General features: G+C 47.0%; 1 protein-coding gene across 2 annotated transcripts in view; it reads left to right on the top strand.

Moving 5' to 3' along the window:
- The window catches only part of KCNQ3 (potassium voltage-gated channel subfamily Q member 3), a 298632-nt gene that overhangs the window by 255369 nt on the left and 22457 nt on the right, over positions 1 to 20806 (top strand). For both annotated transcript variants that reach the window (XM_043483991.1, XM_043483992.1), the window contains exons 5-9: positions 2402 to 2557; positions 3803 to 3913; positions 5793 to 5888; positions 7906 to 8000; positions 14017 to 14043. In XM_043483991.1, the coding sequence (XP_043339926.1) occupies positions 2402 to 2557; positions 3803 to 3913; positions 5793 to 5888; positions 7906 to 8000; positions 14017 to 14043 (485 nt within the window). The remainder of the gene's footprint in view (positions 1 to 2401; positions 2558 to 3802; positions 3914 to 5792; positions 5889 to 7905; positions 8001 to 14016; positions 14044 to 20806) is intronic.

The raw sequence follows: 20806 nt of genomic DNA, 5'->3' as shown, positions 1-20806 counted from the left end.
CTTCAGGACAGAATCACAGGTCTGCAGTAGGAGACCGAAGGCAGACAGAGCGACTGCGTGGCCAGCTCCATGCCCCGTCTTTCCCCCCAGCAGTCCCCACTGGACGAGCCTCAGCCTTTCACTGCCTCTGAGCCCCAGCGTGGCTCCAGGGCTGGCCTTCACTTCCTGGGCAGGCAGTGTGTTCAGAAAGTATAAGCGCTTGCCTGGGTTTGAGTCCAGCATTTACCAAGCAGGAGCTTAGACCTGTTCCTTCTCTGAACCTGGTGAACAAACACCGATTCATTTCTTCATTCATTCATTCAAAATATGTGTTCTCTGGGCCAAGTTCCATGCTTAACTCTCCCAGAAACTCAGAGATGAAGAGTGAGGGGCCCACACAGTGTAAGACTTTAATGCTCTTACTAAAGTTGGGATTGGTCAGACTCTGCTCCCAGAACAAATGAGCCCTGGAGTCTCTGGCCTTAGCACAAAAATGTGGGCATCTTCTCCTGCACACGTGTCTGATGTGGGTCGAGAGGTCCTGGTTTGTCTTGGAAACGAGCCTTGATTCACCGAGGCAAGGAAAGTGGGCCTGCGAGCATCCTCTAGAATGGACCTAACAGGAAGTAGCCCCCATCACTCCCATGGGCTGGACCCCAGACCATCGGCTGCCACGTGACTGCTGGGGGGCTCAGGCATGTGCAGGAGCCCGTGGACGTCGGGGAGCAGCCACTGCCATGGAGCAGCTGGCGAACGTTGCATCAAGTCAGAACTACCTTGAGTGGCCTTTGAGTGACTGCAAGGCACAGAATGGGGACTCATTTCCCTCCCCAGTGACCACTGTGCCAGCTCTTCATCCCACACAGCCGGGACTTCCATACGCACACAGACAGCTGTTTCTCTGGTTCAGCATTTGGAGGCGGAGCGTATGAAAGAACGTAGTCACGCTGGAATCACACTCAACAGGGTGAAAGGCTCGTGACTGGGGAAGGACCATCCACTTCATCCTTTCCTTCTCAAACCCCGGTGGAGTGGACGCTCACGGAGGGGAAGGGCTGCTGGATTGCCTACAGCATCTCAACTAACCTCTGTCTGCTGTGAACTCACACAAGTGCGCCGGGCACGTGATGCTGTGGCAAAGGTCAGACCTGTGAATGAATGAGCACAATAGAGACTTAACATCTGTTTAGAAAATGGTGAAGACATAGGAGGAAAAAAAAGCTAGAAATGAAAGCTCGCTCTAGTTGGGGGAGCAAACATCCAGAAAGCTCTCGTAATAGAGATGACATGAGTCTTAGGTGACTCAGGGCTTTCTGGCTGGCCCCCCAGGGAGGGGCCGGGAAGACAGAAGACCAATGTGAGCAAAGGCCCAGAGGGATGCTGGAAGCAACTGTGTCAGCGAGATGCGATGGACCCAGAGGCCAGCTGATTGGCCGAGGACAATCGGAGAGATGAACTCTGTCGATATGAATGGCTTCATTCTCCGTGATGACTTAGCAGGAATGTCAGGCCTAATCTCCAGACTGTGTTTGCCCATGACCTTGACTTTCTTCTGCCCAACCTACCAGGGTAACCCTTGGAGTTGGAATAGAAGGCGAGACATAGAAAGTGCCTCAGGGATTGTCATGGTCAGGGTGTTTGAAACTTCAGCGGCTTGCCCATCTTTGGCATGTGTCTGTACCACCCTTACCGTTACCACCCTTAACATTTTTCCTTTAAATCAGCTCACTCTTGTTTTCGGGGATATCCCAGTCTATCATGTGATCATATCCATGAAATAATGGTTTTATGTTTAATTTATGCTAATATGGTTTAAATCGGTATGTGACTACTTTGTATAAAAATTGTCTATCTGCATTTGAAGTATCTGTGGCACTTTTTGAAACTCTGTGGTTCAGGCCCTTCATTTATAAAATGAAAAAACTGAGGCTGGGGAGGAGAGGTCATCTGCCCAGAGTCACATAGTTAGTGGCCGTGCTGGGTCCCCGTCCACAGCTCTGTCCCCTCTGCCAGGATAATTCCCTCTCACTGTCTGTCACTTTCCCAGTGGAAAGAGCTTTATCGTTGTTCTGCCCAATCCCGCGTAACATAGGGTCTCCTGAGTCCCGAGCCTTGTCTCCGAGGCAGCGGCCCATCCCTCCTGCCTTCTCCCCTCCCCGTGAAGCCTCTTGAGCTGTGATACAGTGACCATAGGGCTCTCCCTCTCCTTCTAGAGCCATCCCCTCATTCTGCTAGTGATGAAACAATGACCACAGCACTGACCCCCATCTTCCAGTGATGGGAGGTGAGGATCAGCGAAGGTGAGTCACTTGCCCGTGTCCCAGAGCTGGGAAACCTGCACTCCAGCTCCGGGGTGTCTGCCTGCAACCTCCTCCCAGCCTCCACCAGTGACCCCTTCCCTGTCCACTGCTTGCTGTCGCAGGAGCTCATCACCGCCTGGTACATCGGGTTCCTGACTCTCATCCTTTCTTCATTTCTCGTCTACCTGGTTGAGAAAGATGTGCCCGAGGTGGATGCCCAAGGAGAAGAGATGAAAGAGGAATTTGAGACCTACGCAGATGCCCTGTGGTGGGGCCTGGTGAGTCACCACTTTGAAGGCTGCCCCGTGGGGGTCAGCTGGAGGGACGGAAGGATATAGAGGACGTGATGTGGACGCACGGGGCTGGGCAGCTGTGTTCTTCAGCACGGGGGAGAGGAGAGCACCTCCATTTATGAACCTCCCCCTGGGAGACACACCCTGCAGGGTGGGCCCTTGGAAGGGGGGCTTTTCCCTAGAAGTCAGGGCTCTGATCATTCGCATCCCACGGTCACTCAGGGACCTTACCTGTCATTAGCCAGGCTGTGCTGTGCAGACTCAGTGGCAGATGCAGACGTGTATATACCCAGACCCTCAAACACACCTAGAGACACATGGCCCCAGCCCCATCGGGCATGTGGTATTAAAGCACTGCTTAAGCACTTTACATTTATAAGCACATTTTAAGTGCAAACAACTCCTATTATTAGCTCCCTGGTGGTTCAGACAGTGAAGAATCCACCTGCAGTGAAGGAGACCTGAGTTTGATCCCTGGGCTGGGAAGATCCCCTGGAGAAGGGAATGGCTACCCACTCCAGTATTCTTGCCTGGAGAATCCCATGGACAGAGGAGCCTGGCAGGCTACAATCTATTGGGTCGCAGAGAGTCAGGCACGACTGAGCAACTAACACTTTTGCTTTCAAATTGGAGAACCTGAGGCTTGAAGAGGTTGAGTCACTAATTCAAAGACCTCGGAGCCAACTTAGTGCTTCACCTGGGATTTGAACTCAAGCATTTGGGTTCCAGAGGCCACACTTAACTACTCCAGTAGCCTGCCTTCCATGCTCATAAGTGCACGTGTGCTGATAACCTGCAAGGGTAAATGCACAGAGGAGTATTCAGAGTACACCTGGACAGACACGGGCCCAGACTTTAGACACGCACACCTATACACACAATACATGTAAATAAATGCACGGGAGCACATACATTCAGAGTCATGGCCATACACAAAATCACGCATTTGCAAACATATGCATGAATGTATATGCAGATACACATGTTTGCAATGTTTGAAATATCTGTTGACTGACTGACTATAGGGAAGAAATCCTTAGCTTAGAAGCAGATGTGGTCTCAAGGCTCCTATGTAAGATTCCTGGTCTTTAGTACCTTCTCTCCCACGGGAGTCTTATTCTAAACGGGACAGTGCCTCAGTCGGTATAAAGGCTTATGGGTAAAGTCGGCTGATACATCACTGACTTCCTCCCCCAGGGAAGCCCCGTGTCTGAACGCCTCTCTTTTCAGATTACACTGGCCACCATTGGCTACGGAGACAAGACACCCAAAACGTGGGAAGGCCGTCTGATCGCAGCCACCTTTTCGTTAATCGGCGTCTCCTTTTTTGCCCTGCCAGCCGTGAGTGCCCTCACTGTTCTCTCTCGATGATGGATCCCAGGCAGGATCCATCACTGCCTGGCCCCAACTCAGCTGTCCAGCCTCATCTTCCACCTTCTCGTATCCTGATTTCCAGCCCCGTCAACTCCATAGCTGTCCCCGTGTCATGCTTTCCTGTCTCTCTGCCACAGGCTGTGTGACTCTTTGCCAGGAGTGATCCCCAAAACACCAACTCCTCTTTCAAGACTGAGTTTCTTTTTTAAAAAAATTTTTTATTGAACTATAGTTGATTTACAATGTTGTAAACATCTGCTTTACAGCAAAGTGACACATCTACATATAGGCATTCTTTTTTTAAAAATTGGGGTATAATTGCTTTACAATGTTGTGTTACTTTCTGCTATACAACTAAGTGAATCAGCCATATGTTTACATATATCCCTTCCTTCTTGGACCTCCCTCCCATCCCACCCTTCTAGGCCATCACAGAGCACCAAGCTGAGCTCATATTCTTTTTTTAAATATTCTTTTCTATTATGTTTTATCACAGGATATTAGATATAGTTCCCTGTGTTATACAGAGACCTGTTGTTTATCCTCCAGACCCAGTTCAGTGCTGCCTTCTTTAGGCTGCATCACTCCATCCTCTGGGTATCGCTCTGAAAAGGCATTTCTGAGCCCACCTGGGATTTCAGATTCCAAATCTGCTTCCCCGGGAGACTGTGAGCCCCTTGGGGGCTGAGATTATGTCTTTCACCCCCATATTCTGTGCACATAATGAGTCCTTCATATTTGTGAGTTCCCTTCTCTGCCCTGTCATCTTCTAGTTTGTGTAAAAAGTGCATTTCCCTCAAATTCTTGATCCCTGGTAGAGTAACTTCCCTAAAGCCCAGTGCCCATCGGTGTCATAACAACAATAATAATATACAGCATTTGCTGAACTTACTGTGGACTAGATTCATGCCACATGCTTTCCCTACACTGTCTCATTTAATCTCTGTAAAAACATTTGAAGTTTGGTGTGCATTTCTCCCCATTTTCCAGATGAGGAAACTGAGGCTTTATTGGGTTAGTTAAGCTTCCATAGTCACAGGGCTATTGGGTTGTAGAGCCAGGGACCCAGGCCTGCTCCTTCAAGCCTGGCTCTTAATCACAAAGCTTGAAAAGAACCTCCCGGTATAACAACCCCTCTTCCCCGCCCTTCACCTCCTATCCTTTTGATACTGAGGCTCTTCATTCATTGCAGCCCTCCCTTCGTCCATCGCAGCCGTCCAGTGTTTTTCCCTAAGTTGTCTGACCTTGGGAAGATGACCTTTCTGACTCTCAGTTTCTTTATCCATAACAGATAAGGGGCTGTGAGCATGGGCCATGGTCTCTAAATTCTCTCTCAACTTGAAAGGGGTGTGCCCCCCCACCCCCACCATGCACTCCATGTGAGAGTTTGACCTAAAAATCAAAACAGATCACAATTCGGAGAAATGCCAGGCAGAGTAAAAGTCTCACATGACAATTCAAGCGACTGAAATATTTTTAAAATTCCATTAATATTAACTGGGAACCCATTGCGCCTCCTACTCCTTACTAGGCAGTCCCTGTTACGTTATCTCATTTTTTTCCTCACAGAATTGTGAGGTGGGCGCTGCTATCTGACTTCCCTGTGGAAAAAACTGAGATGCAGCAGAGAGGAGGCCGGCCAGGGTCTCCCTGCTGGAAGTGGCAGAGTCCGGAACTGAACCCTGACTGCCAGGCCCCGCTTAACCCGGCCCCCACTCCCTGGAAGACAAAAAAGGGATTTCTCCTTCTCCCCTTCGCTCGGCGTCATCACTGGGGCCTGAGAGTCGGGGTGGGGCTCCAGAGGAGCCTTGGGGAGCTGACCTCAGGGCCTGACCTCTCCCTTCAGGGCATCCTGGGGTCCGGGCTAGCGCTCAAGGTGCAGGAGCAGCACCGTCAGAAGCACTTTGAGAAAAGGAGGAAGCCCGCCGCTGAGCTCATCCAGGTCTGTCTGCCTGGGGCTGAACTGGACGGGGCCACGCGTCTGTGCCTCTGTGTGTGTGTGTGTCTACGTCTGTGTGTGTGTGTGTCTATGTGTATATGTGTGTCTCTGTGTGTGTTGTGTGTATGTGTGTGTGTCTATGTTATGTGTGTACGTCTGTGTGTGTGTGTGGTGTGTATGTGTGTGTGTCTGTGTGTATGTCTATGTGTATATGTGTGTCTGTCTGTGTGTGTGTTTATGTGTGTGTGTCTGTGTATATGTGTGTGTGTCTCTCTGTGTGTGTGTTTGTGTGTGTGTGTTGTGTGTATATGTGTGTGTGTCTGTGTGTGTTGTGTGTATGTGTGTGTGTTTATGTGTGTGTTGTGTGTATGTGTGTGTGTTTATGTGTGTGTGTCTATGTGTATATGTGTGTGTCGATGTGTATGTGTGTGTGTTTATGTGTGTGTGTCTGTGTGTTGTGTGTATGTGTGTATGTCTATGTGTGTGTGTCTGTGTGTATGTGTGTGTCTATGTGTGTGTGTGTGTTTATGTGTGTGTGTCTATGTGTATATATGTGTGTCTGTGTGTGTGTTTGTGTGTGTGTTGTGTGTATATATGTGTGTGTCTGTGTGTGTGTTGCATGTATGTGTGTGTGTCTATGTCTGTGTGCATGTGTGTGCATGTGTCTGTGTGTGTGTGTTTGTGTGTGTCTCTGTGTATGTGTATGCATGTGTCTCTGTGTGAGAGTGTGTGTGTGTGTGTGTCCGTATGCTTCTACAAGAGTGGGCACGCCGTGACCTGGGATGGACCCAGGACCGAGCCTGCTTGCCACGACTCTGGGTGTTGCTATGGTTTGTCTCTCTGACTAGCATCAGAAATTGTGTCCTGAAATTGACCATCCCATCACTCTCCCATCCAAGTTCTAAGCCAGGCCAAACCTAGACACGGGACTCAGACAGGAGCCCACCCATCAGCTGTTTTACCCCTGATGGAGTGGAGAGCTTGGCCTGGACTTGGGTCCACACTAGGTTTTCTCTCCTACTTCTCACCAGTCTTGAACGGGGAACCCACAATGAAGAGTCAGCCTAGAGCACAGGTGCGTAGCCAACCAGCTGCAAGGAGGTGTGGGCCCTTACGTCTGCTCGTGATAGAGAGCTCGTAAGTCCAGAGAGGGAGAGATGCCCACGTGTGCAAAATGCTGACCGATTCACCGTTCATCCCACTCAGTAGACAACCGTGCAGCAGTGGGTGCTGGTCTCCCCAGCGGTTCCTCCCTCTCGCTTCCCCGACCCTGGGCTGGGAGTTGGGAACAATAGTGAGAGATGGCGGGAGGGGCAGTGTTCCCTCTTCTCCTTCAGAGAGAGTTCTTGCTTCGTGGTTTTATGGGCTGTTGGGAGCAGAGAGAATAGGAAGGTAGAGTGTTCTGGCTCTGGCCGGCTGCCTGGGACAGACCGTCTGCATGACCTCCCACTCATGAAATTGCTTCCCGTTGTAGTGAGTGTCACTGGGGGGCTGAGACAGGATGGTGCCCGGTGTTATCTTGCACCGTGTAGTTTCTGAGTCAGTTCTGGTCTCTAAGAGTCTGCCCTGTTATCCTCCCCAACCCCCAAACCATCACAGTATACCGAAGATCTAGTGGTGTTCGAGTCAAAACCTTACCTGCCAGACTGTCTTTTGCACCCAGAAGTGGCACAAAAGACTGTTTGTCTTCGCACCTACTTGAGAAATCTCAAGGAATCATGCAGCAAGAGGAATCCCTGCTCCTTTCAGGGCTCTGATACCCAGATTCCCCTCTCCACGGTAATTCACTTCTCCACCCCACCCTCTACTATGCCTGTTTTCTCCATCTGAGATGATAAGGTCAAGGAGGTTTTTCCTCCCATAGGAGCTACAAAAGGCCAAGAATCTGGCTACTCTGGGTATGACCTCAGTGCACACTGAACCCATAGGTGTCCGGGGCTTACTGTTTCAATGTTGTGGGATTCCGTGTGACCTTCTGGGTGACATCAGCTCACTCCCACCCCTCGTCTCTCCTCCCCAGGCCGCCTGGAGGTACTATGCTACCAACCCCAACAGGATTGATCTCGTGGCGACGTGGCGGTTCTATGAATCAGTCGTCTCTTTTCCATTCTTCAGGCAAGTGGCCGCTCAGCTGACTGCTCAGGACATGGCTCACCACCCCCTCCGCGGGCCTGTGTGTGTGCCCGTGGCCTTCACGGTTCCTGGAGGATGTCCTGGAGGTGGTGGTTCTCGGTCTGGGCCTCGTGTTAGACTCATTAGAGCTTAAAATATCCCAATGCCCAGACCATCCCCAGACTGATTAAATCATAATCCCAGGGGGAGGAGGCAGGTACGGGGGTGCAGCCCAGTATTTTTTGAAGTTCCCCAGATGATCTCAGGATGTCACCCAGCGTTTCTAGCTAGACAGTGTGGAGTGGCTGAAAGAGAAGGTCCAGTCAGTGTTGAAGCAGGGTCAGAGGCTGAGGAAGTGAGGAGTGAGTGCAATGGGCTAGCCTGGCCATCCTGGAGGCCAGGATAGTCATGCCTTTCACCCCCAGACCACTTTGGACGGTAGGAAAGGGCAGGTGAAGAAGCAGCTGGTGGAGTCCTCCGGGGGACCAGAGATGTTTCGTGTTCCCAGAAGTGAGAAATTAAATGAGAGTCTTCAGGGAAAAAAATTACATTCCATTTCCAATGGCCAGCACCTATGAAAAGGGAGAGGGAAATGAATATTTATGGGACATCCAATATGCTCCTGGAATATGAGCTGATGTTTGATTTAATACTCACAGGCACCCCTTGAAATAAGTCAGAGGTTCTCAGATGTTAAGACGGGTTGTAATCAGTGGGGGATGTGGACATGCAGGTCCTGCATCCTTCATCTGTTTCGTGCTGCATGCTCGGTTGCTCAGTCGTTCTGACTCTTTGCGATCCCATGGACTGTAGCCCACCAGCCTCCTCTGTCCTTGGGATTTTCCTGGCAAGAATACTAGAGTGGGTTGCCACTTCCTTCTCCAGGGGGTCCTCCCGACCCAGGGATCGAACCCACATCTCCTGTGTTCTCCCACATTGCAAGCAGGTTTTTTTTACCGCTGAGCCACCAGGGAAACCCTCAACAATTTTAATGGCGTTGGAATAGTTGAAGCATCTCGAACAGGCATCCCTGGTGATTTTAACACAGAAGCCCTTGGAGACAGGCTGGGTGGTTGGTGTCACCAGGCTCCTTTTGCAAATGAGCTAACTGAGGCTTAGAAACTTTGGTCATGTGGCCAATGTCAGCCACATCTAGGGTCCTCCAAGCCTGTGGTCGCTACTTGGGTTTCTGAAACAGACTGCACCTTGCCAGGTTTTCAATCCTGAGCTCGGATTCTTAAATGTGTGAATGGAAGGCTGGACCGCTAGGACCCTTGAGCTGGTAGGAGAAGTAGAGGGATGCTCAGACTCATACCTGGAGTGGGGACCCACCCACTCTGCAGCATGTTTCTGCCACATGTCTGGGTTCACAGATCATGACATGACCCAGCGCTGGACTAGTGACTCCCTCCCACCTCCTTTTATTCTCATCATGGGACTTGTGATCAGTCTCTGAACTCGGCCTCAATATTCCCACCACCTCCATCACCTGATTGTGGTGAAGATTTAAGGACACTGAGGACATGGAGGTCTACTGACTCATTTCCCCTGCATAAAACCTTCCAATGGGTAACCATGACAAAGAGAAGTGAAGTGAAGTGAAGTCGCTCAGTCGTGTCTGACTCTTTGTGACCCCATGGACTGTAGCCCAGGCTCCTCCACCCATGGAATTTTCCAGGCAAGAGTACTGGAGTGGGTTGCCATTTCCTTCTCCAATGACAAAGAGAACAGGATCCAAAACCTGACCATGACCCACAGGGCCCCAAAACCTCAGGGCCATGCTTCCCTCTCCCAGCTCAGGAGCTGTGGTGCTATCCCAAGAGGGTCCAATGGCACATGGCACCTTCTAGTCCAGGCATTCAGTCCATCAGTATTTTTGAGCTCCTTGTATATGCTAAGGTTGGACCAGGCCATGAAGGTCACACATGACTCATGAAGGACTCTCACCTTGATCCCGAAAGGGAAGAGAAGCCATTGAAGGCAGAGAATGACACGATCAGATATGTGTTTCAGGGAAGAGATGGGAAGGGGTGTGGAGGACAGATTGGACAGGCCCAGGATCAGGAGATCAGCTAACAAATGATTCCAGGATTCCAGGGAAGAGGAAATGAGGGCTTACGGGAAGGTAACAGAAGCAAGAGGGGACAATGGAGGGAGGACCTGAAAGGGAATGAGCAGAGGCACAGAAATTCAGGGAGTGATGACTTGTGGAAGAGCTAAGGAGATGAGGGGAAACAAGACTTACATAATGGAATGGTAGAGTTGGGTTTACTGACTGCATCTTCTTACTCGAAATTAGATTTACTTACCCCGAAGATGAGCTTCCCAGGTGGCGCTAGTGGTAGAGAACCTGCCTGCCAATACAGGGGACATAAAAGAGACAGATTCGATCCCTGGGCCGGGAAGGTCCCTTAGAGAAGGGCATGGCAACCCGCTCCAGTATTCTTGCTGGGAGAATCCCATGGACAGAGAAGCCTGGCAGGCTATAGTTCACAGGGCTGCAAAGAGTCGGACACAACTGAAGAGACTTAGCATGCACGCACGCACCCTGAAGACACTTTCTATGATTCCTTCTGATTCTAGAATTCTATTCTGTGTGTGTGTGAATTGCTCAGTCGTGTCCGGCTCTTTGCGACCCCATGGACTATAGCCCACCTGGCTCCTCTGTCCAGGGAATTGTCCAGGCAAGAATACTGGAGTGGGTAGCCATTCCCTTCTCCAGGGGATCTTCCTGACCCAGGGATAGAATCTGGGTCTCTGGCATTGCAGGCAGATTCCTATTGCAGCTATAATCATTATGAGTTTGGGGTAGTATCAAAATCCCTTAGGAGAGCAAGATTCTTAGAATGGACCGGTTGCCTCTCCTGAAGAGAACAGATTGACCTTGAACTCCAAAACCAGAGCTTGTGCAACCACACTGAACGCTGAATCAAGATGATTTCTGTTTGTTTTGCATCCCAAGGTCTTGGCAATAGGCCCATTCTTTTGGGTTGATTTATTATAAATAAGGCATTGTCCTAGCTGTCAGAGACTCGGAGGAATACAATGTGCTGCAGACAGCTGCTGTGATATGGGAACTGCTTTTAGACTAGGAGGGAACATTTCTTTCTTTTTTTCAAGGACAAAAGTTTAAAGCCACTAGAGAATTCACTTGGCAACCATTCTGAAACAAGGCAGTCCCTTGAGAAAAGAATGTTCCCCATATTCCAACCCATTCCATAGGTTTCACAGCAAAATAAAAAGTAGCTGATAGTACATTGGTATGTCTTCACCTGCTTCCTAAAGGTTTTTTATTTGATTTATTTTTAAAAAGACTTTATTGAAATATACTTCGTATACTACAAAAGGATTTCACATACCATAAAAGATACCCATTTAAAGTAACAGTTTGGTGGGTTTCAACATATTCACAAAGTTGGGTATTCATCACCACTGTCTAATTCCTGGACATTTTCATTATCCCCCAAAGAAACCCAGTGCCCTTTAGCACTTACCCCTGGTTCCCTCTTTTCCTGCAGCCCTTGCAACCACACATTTATTTTATCACTCTATTCTGCCTATTCTGGGTATTTCATATACAAAATAAAATCTTGGGACTTCTCTGATGGTCCAGTGGCTAGACTCTGTGCTCCTAATGCAGAGGGCCTGAGTTCGATCCCTGGTCAGGGAACTAGAGCCCACATGCCACAGCCAAATAAATAAATACAGTAAATAAATAAAATGTTATGATTTCTTTTACCTAGCACAATATTTTCAAGTTTCGTGTATGTTGTCTTGTGTATCAGAACTTTATTGCTTTTATGGCAGAATAATATTTCACGATATTGACCCCATTTTATTTATCCATTCATCAGCTGATACACACTTGTATTGTTTCTACTTTTGGGCTATTATACGCCCATGAACATTCAGGTACCTATTTGTGGATACTTATTTCAGTTCTCTTGGATATATACCTAGGAGTGGAATACATAACTCTATATTAACTTTTTGAGAAGCTGTCAGACTGTTTTCCATGGTGGCTGCATGATTTTGTAATCCTCCAAAAGATCTTGAAGGATGCAGTTATGTAGCCCATTTCTAAAAGTAGTGCCATATCCATTTCCAGCAAGTGTGGTTCTTTGTTACTTTGCAAGAATATGTGTGTATGTATACACACGTGTACATATTGAAATGTGTATGTTTATATTTGTATGTTTTGGGCTACCAGTGATGAGGTATGGTATTGCCTTTTTTGTTTTGTTTTTATGATTACTTAGAATTGTATACTCATTACTTTTTAATTTCAAAGAACCTTAAAGACTTTCAAGTCCAACCCCAATTTTAGGTAAGAAGAAACAGGCCTCCAGCTCAGGAACTTGCTCAAGGCCACACACGATGCTGGGCACAGGAGAGACCAAACCCAGGTCTTCTGATTTGCTGATCTATGGAGACTGAGGCTTCCCTGGTGGCGCTACGGGTAAAGAGCCCACCTGCCAAAGCAGGAGACGTAAGAGACACAAGTTCAATCTCTGGGTCAGGAAGATCCCCTGGAGGAGGGCATGGCAGCCCACTCCAGTATTTTTGCCTGGAGAATCCCATGGACAGAGGATCCTGGAGGGTACAGTTCATAGGGTCGCAAAGAGTCAGACACAACTGAAGCAGCTTAGCACAGAGACTGTGTAGACCTAGTGGAAGTAGGTGGTAGGATGCTGAGAAGCTACAGGAAGACTCTGGGGCATGTGGTGGCAGATAATAAGTTATACATTCTCATGCACAAGCAGAGAAGTTGGCAGATGTTAAAAATCGGATGTTGTTTACTATCAACAATAACAAAAAAATTCATGCACACTGATCAGTTCCCTGAAAGTGATATCAATAGCAGAATTGTCTGTAGCTGCACTGCCCTACGTGGTAACCACTTGTCACAGGTGGCTGTTGAGTATCTAATTGCCAGTGCAACTGAGAAACAGAATTTTTTATTTTCTTTCATTTTAATTTCAATGACCACTGTGATTAGTGTCTGTCATTGCAGCTCTGGAATCATTAGATTTATGGAGATGAGACTAAGGCCCAAGAAACAGAAGTTACCTGACCAAAAAGACTCAGTTAATTTACTGTGTAAGCAGAATTTGTTCTTTTTATGAGCAGGGTCAAGATTATTGGAGTTCTTAGAAATGGAGAAGAAGGACAATATGCGGTAATATTTCTCTAGGGCTGAATAACATTAGACCTGTTTTCATAAGTGCTGTGTGCATGCATGCACATGCTAAGTCGCTTCAGTCGTGTCCAACTCTTTGAGACCCCATGGACCGTAGCCCGCCAGGCTCCTCTGTCCATGGGATTCTCCAGGCAAGAATACTAGAGTGGGTTGCCATGCCCTCCTCCAGGGGATCTTCCCTACACAGGGATTGAGCCCGTGTCTCTTACATCTCCTTCATTGGCAGGCAGGTTCTTTACCACTAGCACCATCTGGGAAGCCCTTTATATGTGCTATCTCATTTAATTCCTGGTTCCCTGGTCTGTCCCCACCACTTAATAGGTCACCTAAACCCAGTACACGGTATGGGACAGAGTAGGTGCTCAGGAACCATTTTTTTGGATGAATAAATCAGCAGTTCCCCATCCTTTTGGGCACCAGGGACAGGTTTCGTGGAAGACAATTTTTCCCCAGACTGGGTGGTGGGGTCGGGGTAGTTTCAGGATGATTTAAGCACATTACATTTATTGCGCACTGTATTTTTAACCTAATGCCACTGCTTATCTGACAGGAGGTACCAGCCTGTGGCCCCGAGGTTGGGGACCCCTGGAATAAACGAATGAATGGCTGAGAGGGATCTTGGAGTTCAGAACCAGGCATGTTAGGTTGCAGGAGGGGTCTAGGGTCTGCCTGGGGACGCCCCATTCATTCTTGGGTCCCCCTCTACATGTACCGTTTTGCCTTGCTCCTGCATCTTCAGCAAAGGAAGCTTGAGAAAAGATACTGGGGAGAGGAGAAGCAGTTGCATGTAATTTATGCTTTGTTTTTTTCTCCTTGTAGGAAAGAACAGCTGGATCCAGCAGCCAGGTACGTTTGTGATCATGAATCCTCTTCTTCCCACCACTGTGTCGGGACAGAGGGTCCAGCTGTGTATGACCTGGGGCCCCTGGGCAGTCGTGCTGGTCATGAGATAGAGTTTTGGGGCTCACTGTGGTTGCTGGATGCCATTTTCCTCTGCCAATTTCATGTTAATTTGCTCAAGAACAACTTAATTGTGATCACAGTGGCAGCCACCTTTTGGGTGTTTCTCGTCTGGGCAGGATTTTGTGCCTGGAATCCTGCATGTGTGGTCTCACATGGTCCTCACGTCACCAATGAAAAATCGACTCTCATGCTCTCATTTATGGGTTGAGGAGGTTGGGTCTCAGAGAGGTTGAGTTACTCATCTCCTGAGTCACACAGCTACTGAGTAGGAAGACCAAAATTCGAACCCAAGTCTGAATATTCAGACCATATTATTTCCACTATATTTTGCTTCATTTGCTTCTTGGGCTAACAGGTGTTTCCTCAAAAAGTGTGAAAGTGTTAGTCTTTCAGTTGTGTCCGACTCGTGACCCCATGAATTGTAGCCCCCCGGGCTCCTCTGTCCTGGAATTCTTCAGGGATGGAGTGGGTAGCCATTCCCTTCTCCAGGGGATCTCCCTGACCCAGGAATCAAACCTGAGTCTCATCCATTGCAGGCAGATTCTTTACCATCTGATGTCACGGTATTTGCATGTAACCTTTACATGCAACCCACTCCAATAGTCTTGCCTGGAGAATCCCATGGACAGAGGAGCTTGGCGGGCTACAGTCCATGGGGTTGCAAAGAGTTGGACACGACTGAGCGACTAACACTTTACATGCATCCTCCTGTGTATTTAAGTCATCTCTTGATTAGTTAGTGCAAGCGCTCTATCAATAGTTGTAAAAACAATGTAAATGCTATGTAAAGAGTTGCCCAAGTGTGGCAAATTCAACTTTTGCACTTTGAAACTTTCTGGAATTTTTTCCCAAGTGTTCTTGAGCCATACTTGGTTGAATCTGTGAATGCAGAACCTGCAGCTATGGAAAGGCGTATGGGATATAGCTATTCTGTATTTATAAAACAGAAATAATTATAAATGTAAATATACATAGTTTATTTTAAAAATATGTATTGAAACTATTATTGTGGCAAGCTACTTGTAAGGCCTCTCAGTCCATCTCCTGGACACCAGCTCAACAATGGTCCCTCTAGAGCTAACAGAATTTGGGCAGAAGCGGTGATGGGACCCTGGACCATCTTGTATGGGAGCCACTTGAGGACAGTGACCCTTAGGAGTCTGGGTCAGGTGCTCTTGAATGGGGCCCACGATGCCTCATCACACACATAATCCCACCTGAAAGAAATGATTACAGACAGCGCCAGCTCACTCACAGAGACAGACACAGCTCGGACTCTCCGCCTCCTTCATGCAGGTTTTCAAATGGAAGGAGTATTTCTTGCCTGGAACCAGTCTGGACTGTAGTGGGTTTGAGGGTGTAGAGGAGGGGCCTGGATGGCTGACAGAGTCAGGGTGCATTTGCTAGAGAACCTGCAGCGGTTTTGTGTCTCAGAGGCAGAGCAGGAAGATATCTAAGTGATCCTCTTCTAGATACCTTTTCAAGAGGACAGGCTTACCGCAAGTTCCAAAACTCATGAGCAACCAGGAGTTACACAACCTTAGGACTCTTCAACAGGGCTCCCTGCTCCCTCCCGTCTTGTGACCAGCAGGGTTTCAGATCATGCAGGTGAATTATTCACTACAAGTGAATTATTCAATCTACTGTTACTGCCCTTCCTATGCAGACATGAATAGAATTCAGCCAGACTGGAACATACATGCAGAATATTGCTGCACCCTGGACTAGGCACTTTGGTTTAGTTGGGGCTCAGATAGATGCTTTTTGCCACATTGCTGGGCATGTTTCTCCCACGATTGAAAATCTGAAATCATAATGCCATTTGTAGAAGGCCTATCGAGTTCCAGGCCACTCCACTTTCATTGTCATCTAATTCCCAATTAAGGCTTCTCATTTTTATGAAAAAAGAGCATGGGTGAGAGAGCAACTTTCATGCAGTCTTTATCCCCCTCAGAGAGAAAACAAGGCACCGAAGGCGCAAAGGTTTGGCACATGAATGGTAACAGCTGTTTATAGAATTGACAGTTGCCTTCTCTGCCTTTCTCAGGATAGACCATAGAGCCAGAGGCGCCTTCTAAAGCGGGGCCACTGCCCTTGCGTAGGGCGCCATTCTCCCATGTCTAAAGATGGAAGGAAGAAATAATGAAAAAATAAGAGACAAAATAAAGGTTTTAAGCCCTTGTGGGTGGGATTGACTTGCTCTATGCAGGTTACAAGTCTGTGTTCACTGAGCTCACAACAAACAGAACAAAACAGATTGACCACTTCTTCAAAAGACTTTTATCTTGCCTGCAATGACACTGTACTCTTGGTTTATCCATCACTCATCTGTCCATCATCCATCCATTCATCATCTGTCCATCTGTCCATCCACCCATCTATCATTCATAATCCATCATGCATCTATCCATCATCTATCATCCATCAACCATCCATCCACCCATCCATCATCCACCCATCTGTTCACCCATCCATCTGCTTATTCAATGAATATTTATTAAGACCTCCTGTGTACCAGAAACCCTTGTAGGGAATATAGCTATAAACAAGAAAGACAAGGTCCCAATTATTTACTTGACAGGGTGCCTCTCCATTTTCCTGAAAGTGACATGTCCCAAACTCAACTTCTGTTCTTTTGTTTTTTTAATTTTTGTTAGTTTATCGAGGACACACGTGCCCAACAAAGATGGCATGAGGAAGCTAGAGAATGTAGTCAAGTTGCTCCCAAGCAAAGCTGTTTACAAAGTACTGCTTGCCTTTGGCATTCTTTAACCTCACCTACTGGGTTGTCTATCTTCAAGTTCTCTGTGGTATCACAGCTTCCCTGACACCACATCCCCACAACCTCATCTTATTTTTGTACCCTTGATGGGAGGGGCAGGATTTGCATTTAAAAGTACCACTTCTAGCATTCTGTTTGTTTTTTTGTTCATATGAACACTTTTATGAGTTTTAATGTGCAAAAGTGAACCCAGAGCTGAGCTTGAAAGTAGGGACAAAAGAGATTTGAATTGAATTGAAAATGAGAAGAATATAGATTGGAGCAGAAAAGGACCCAACTCTGGAGGGAGTATATAAGAATGAAAAAGGGGAAAAGAGAGGAGGATTCAGAACCTAGCCGGATGGTATAACCACTGAGAATTTTTCCTGATGGAGAGAGTCTAAATGACTTTTTAATTTTAATTTTTAAATTTTAGTTTTCTTTAAAAAACGTGTACATGGTTCATAAGTCAAAGTATCGTAGAAGTAAGGACTTCCCTGGCAGTCCAGTGATTAAGGCTCCATGCTTCCAATGGCTTCTCATGTAGCTCAGTTGGTAAAGAATCCACCTGCAATGCAGGAAACCCCAGTTTGATTCCTGGGTCGGGAAGATCCTCTAGAAAAGGGATACGCTACCCACTCCAATATTCTTGGGCTTCCCTTGTGGCTCAGCTGGTGAAGAATCTGCCTGCAATGTGGGAGACCTGGGTTCGAGACCTGGGTTCATTCCCTGGGTTAGGAAGATCCCCTGGAGAAGGGAAAGGCTACCCACTGCAGTATTCTGGTCTGGAGAATTCCACAGGGTCTCAAGGAGTCAGACATGACTGAGCGACTTTCACTTTCACTTCCAATGCATGGGACCTGGGTTCCATCCTTAGTTGGGGAACTAATATCACACATGCCATGCAGCATGACCAAAGTAAAATGAAATAAACAGTTTAATAAATAATAATATAGAGACAAACCGTGAAATGTCTTAGTATAACTTCTGTCTCTCTCTACCCCATTCCACTGTCCCACTCCCCATAAATAATTTCTTTTTCATTTTTGGGTATCTTTCCAGTGTATCTTCAGCAAACACAAACCAAAATTTATTTATGTTCCAACTTCCAAAAGTACTTTAATAGTGATATTCAATTTAGGTTATTTGAGCTGTGAGGCAAATCCTCACCATTTACTGAAATCCACTTCATGCCACAGTCTTGTATGAAGTGTGTGTGTCTGTGTGTGTTTATCAAGGAAAGGGACTGTCAAACTCAGCTTCTGATTTCTTCTCCAAACCTGTCTTGTCCCATTTTCTCAACTGAAAGTAAATGGCATCCCTACCCACCCGTTCTGTATACAGCCAGAAACTTTCTTTTTCCCTCATGGCCACATAGAACCCATCGAGGAAGACGAGCATGGTTCTTCTCCAAAATAAATGTCCAAGTTCTGGTCTCCTCCTGCTCCTCACTGCAGTCACCCTGGTCCAGACCCACCAGCATCTCTTGCCTGGAAAACATCAGTGGCTTCTTTATTGGTCTTTCATTTTTTCCTTACTCCTCTCTAGTCCATTCTCCATGGAGAGGGCACTGTGTTTCCCTTTGGAAAAAAAATATGTTTTTTTATTGTGGTAACATACACATAACATAAAATTTACTATCTTAATGTACATTTTTAAATGTACATTTAAGGAGCGTCCAATATATTCATGTTGTTGTGCAACCGGTCTCGGGACTTCTCAGTCTTATAAAACTGAGCCTTTGTGCCTGTTAAACACCAGCTCCTCATTTTCCCCTCCCTCCAGCCCCTGACAATCACCATTCTCTTATACTTTCTGGAAGTATCCAGAAAGTAGAAAGTATTCTACTTTAGAATCCTCATGGGCGTGAAATCATATAGTGTTTGTCCCTCTGTGATGGGCTTACTTCCCTGTGGCATAATGTCCTCAAGGTTCATCCATGCTGTAGCTGGTGTCAGAGTTTCCTTCCTTTAAGGCTCCAGTGAATGTCTATACTGCATTTTATCGACCCGTTTATCCATCCATGGACATTTGGGTGCTTCCCACCCTCTGGCAATTGTGAATAATGCTGCTATGAAATGCACATGTATATTTTTAATGAAAAGTTGATATACTCCTTCCTTCTTACAACATTTTTGGTGTCTCCAGGTAGACTTAGAATGACAGAAATTCCTATTTTCTCTTTCTATTTTAGAATCTTTTTTCTTTGGGCACCCTGTGACTTGCAAGATCTTAGTTTTCTGACCAGGGATCAAACCCGTGGCCCTTGCAGTAGAAGGGCAGAGTCCCAACCACGGGACTACCAGAACTGTCCCCTGCAGTGCCTGATCCTGATGTTTCTATCCTAAGTTCCCTCAGGGCTCACCATCTGGGGTGGCTATAATGTGATGGTTTGATGGCTGCAGCATCCTTTGTTAACTGATAGAGCAGGTAGCATTTTTTTTTTCATTGATGCTGGTCAGATTTCTAGCAATATATGTATCTGTTTGCCTGTCACTTGACTTCTTGACCTTATTGTAAGCTAACTGGAGGCTGAAAACCATACCTGCTTTGGTCACCACTGTATCCTCAGCAAGTTACCAAGAGTCTAGCATTTTCAAGGTGCAGAACATATTTTGTTGAGTAAATAAGTGACATTAGCTCTGTTTTACAGGTGAAGATAAAACTGAGTCAGAGCTAATGTCTCACCCAAGTTGAAATATTAACCACAGAGCAGCTATTTGAACTCAGTTCTTCCTCCAGAGGCAGCACTCTTTCCACTATACAGCAGTTCCTTTCTCAGCTGAGGTTGGATGCACCTTGTTAATCAGAAGCTTGAGTGTTGTTATTTCTTCCTTCCTTCACTCAACATCATAATGCTGTAAGGGCTTAGTATGTGCCAGGCACTGTGTTCGGTGCTGGATAACTAGACAAAGGGCAGTTTCTGAACAAACAGCTTACCCCTTTCATGTCTTAATGGCAGCTCTATTGACTTTTGGGTGGGATAAGCCTTTGTTGTGGGGGCTGCCCTGGGTGCATTATAGGAAGTTTAGCAACAACCCTGGCCTTAACCCACTAGAAGCCAGGAGCAACCCCCCCCCCACCCCCGCCAAGTTATGTCAATCAAATGTGATTCCAGACTTCACCAAGTGTCCCCTAGGGGCAAAATCACCGCTGGTTGAGAACCACTGCTATAGTGAGAGAGTCCCTCGTAAGGTGAAGATTTCATTACGATGGCCAAGTGCCGTGGTTGAGAAAAGCCTCAAGAAAATGCACAATGAATGGTTATCTCATTGACCCAAAAGTGGAAGTGTGCCTGGGGAATGCTGCTTGGACCAAGTTTCAAACAAAATCAGTTATTTGGATAAAAGATAGGATGAAGGTTTTCCTAGGCACAGGTCACAGCTTGTGCTGAGGCTGGGAAGCATGAAATAGGAGAATGTACAGAGTTTAACACAACTTAAAATCCGTGTAGTCAAAGCTATCGTTTCTCCAGTAGTCATGTGCGGATGTGTGAGTTGGACCATAAAGAGTGCTGGGCACTGAAGAATTGATGCTTTTGAATTGTGCTGCTGGAGAAGACTCTTGAAAGTCCCTTGGACAGAAAGGAGATCAAACCAGTCAATCCTAAAGGAAATCAACCCTGAATACTTACTGGAAGAACTGATGCTGAAGCTGAAGCTCCAATAGTTTGGCCAAATAATGTGAAGAGCCTGGATGCTGGGAAAGACCCTGATACTGGGAAAGATTGAAGGCAGGAGCAGAAGAGGATGACAGAGAACAAGATGGTTGGATGGCATCATCAAACTCAATGGACATGAGTTTGAGCAAGCTCTGGGAGATGGTGAAGGACAGGGAAGCCTGGTGTGCTGCAGTCCATGGGGTTGAAAACAGTCAGACATGACT

This window comes from Cervus canadensis, chromosome 12 (genome assembly GCF_019320065.1).
Source record: "Cervus canadensis isolate Bull #8, Minnesota chromosome 12, ASM1932006v1, whole genome shotgun sequence".
In the NCBI taxonomy this organism is placed as follows: Eukaryota; Metazoa; Chordata; class Mammalia; order Artiodactyla; family Cervidae; genus Cervus; species Cervus canadensis.
This window is presented reverse-complemented; position numbering and strand designations above follow the sequence as displayed.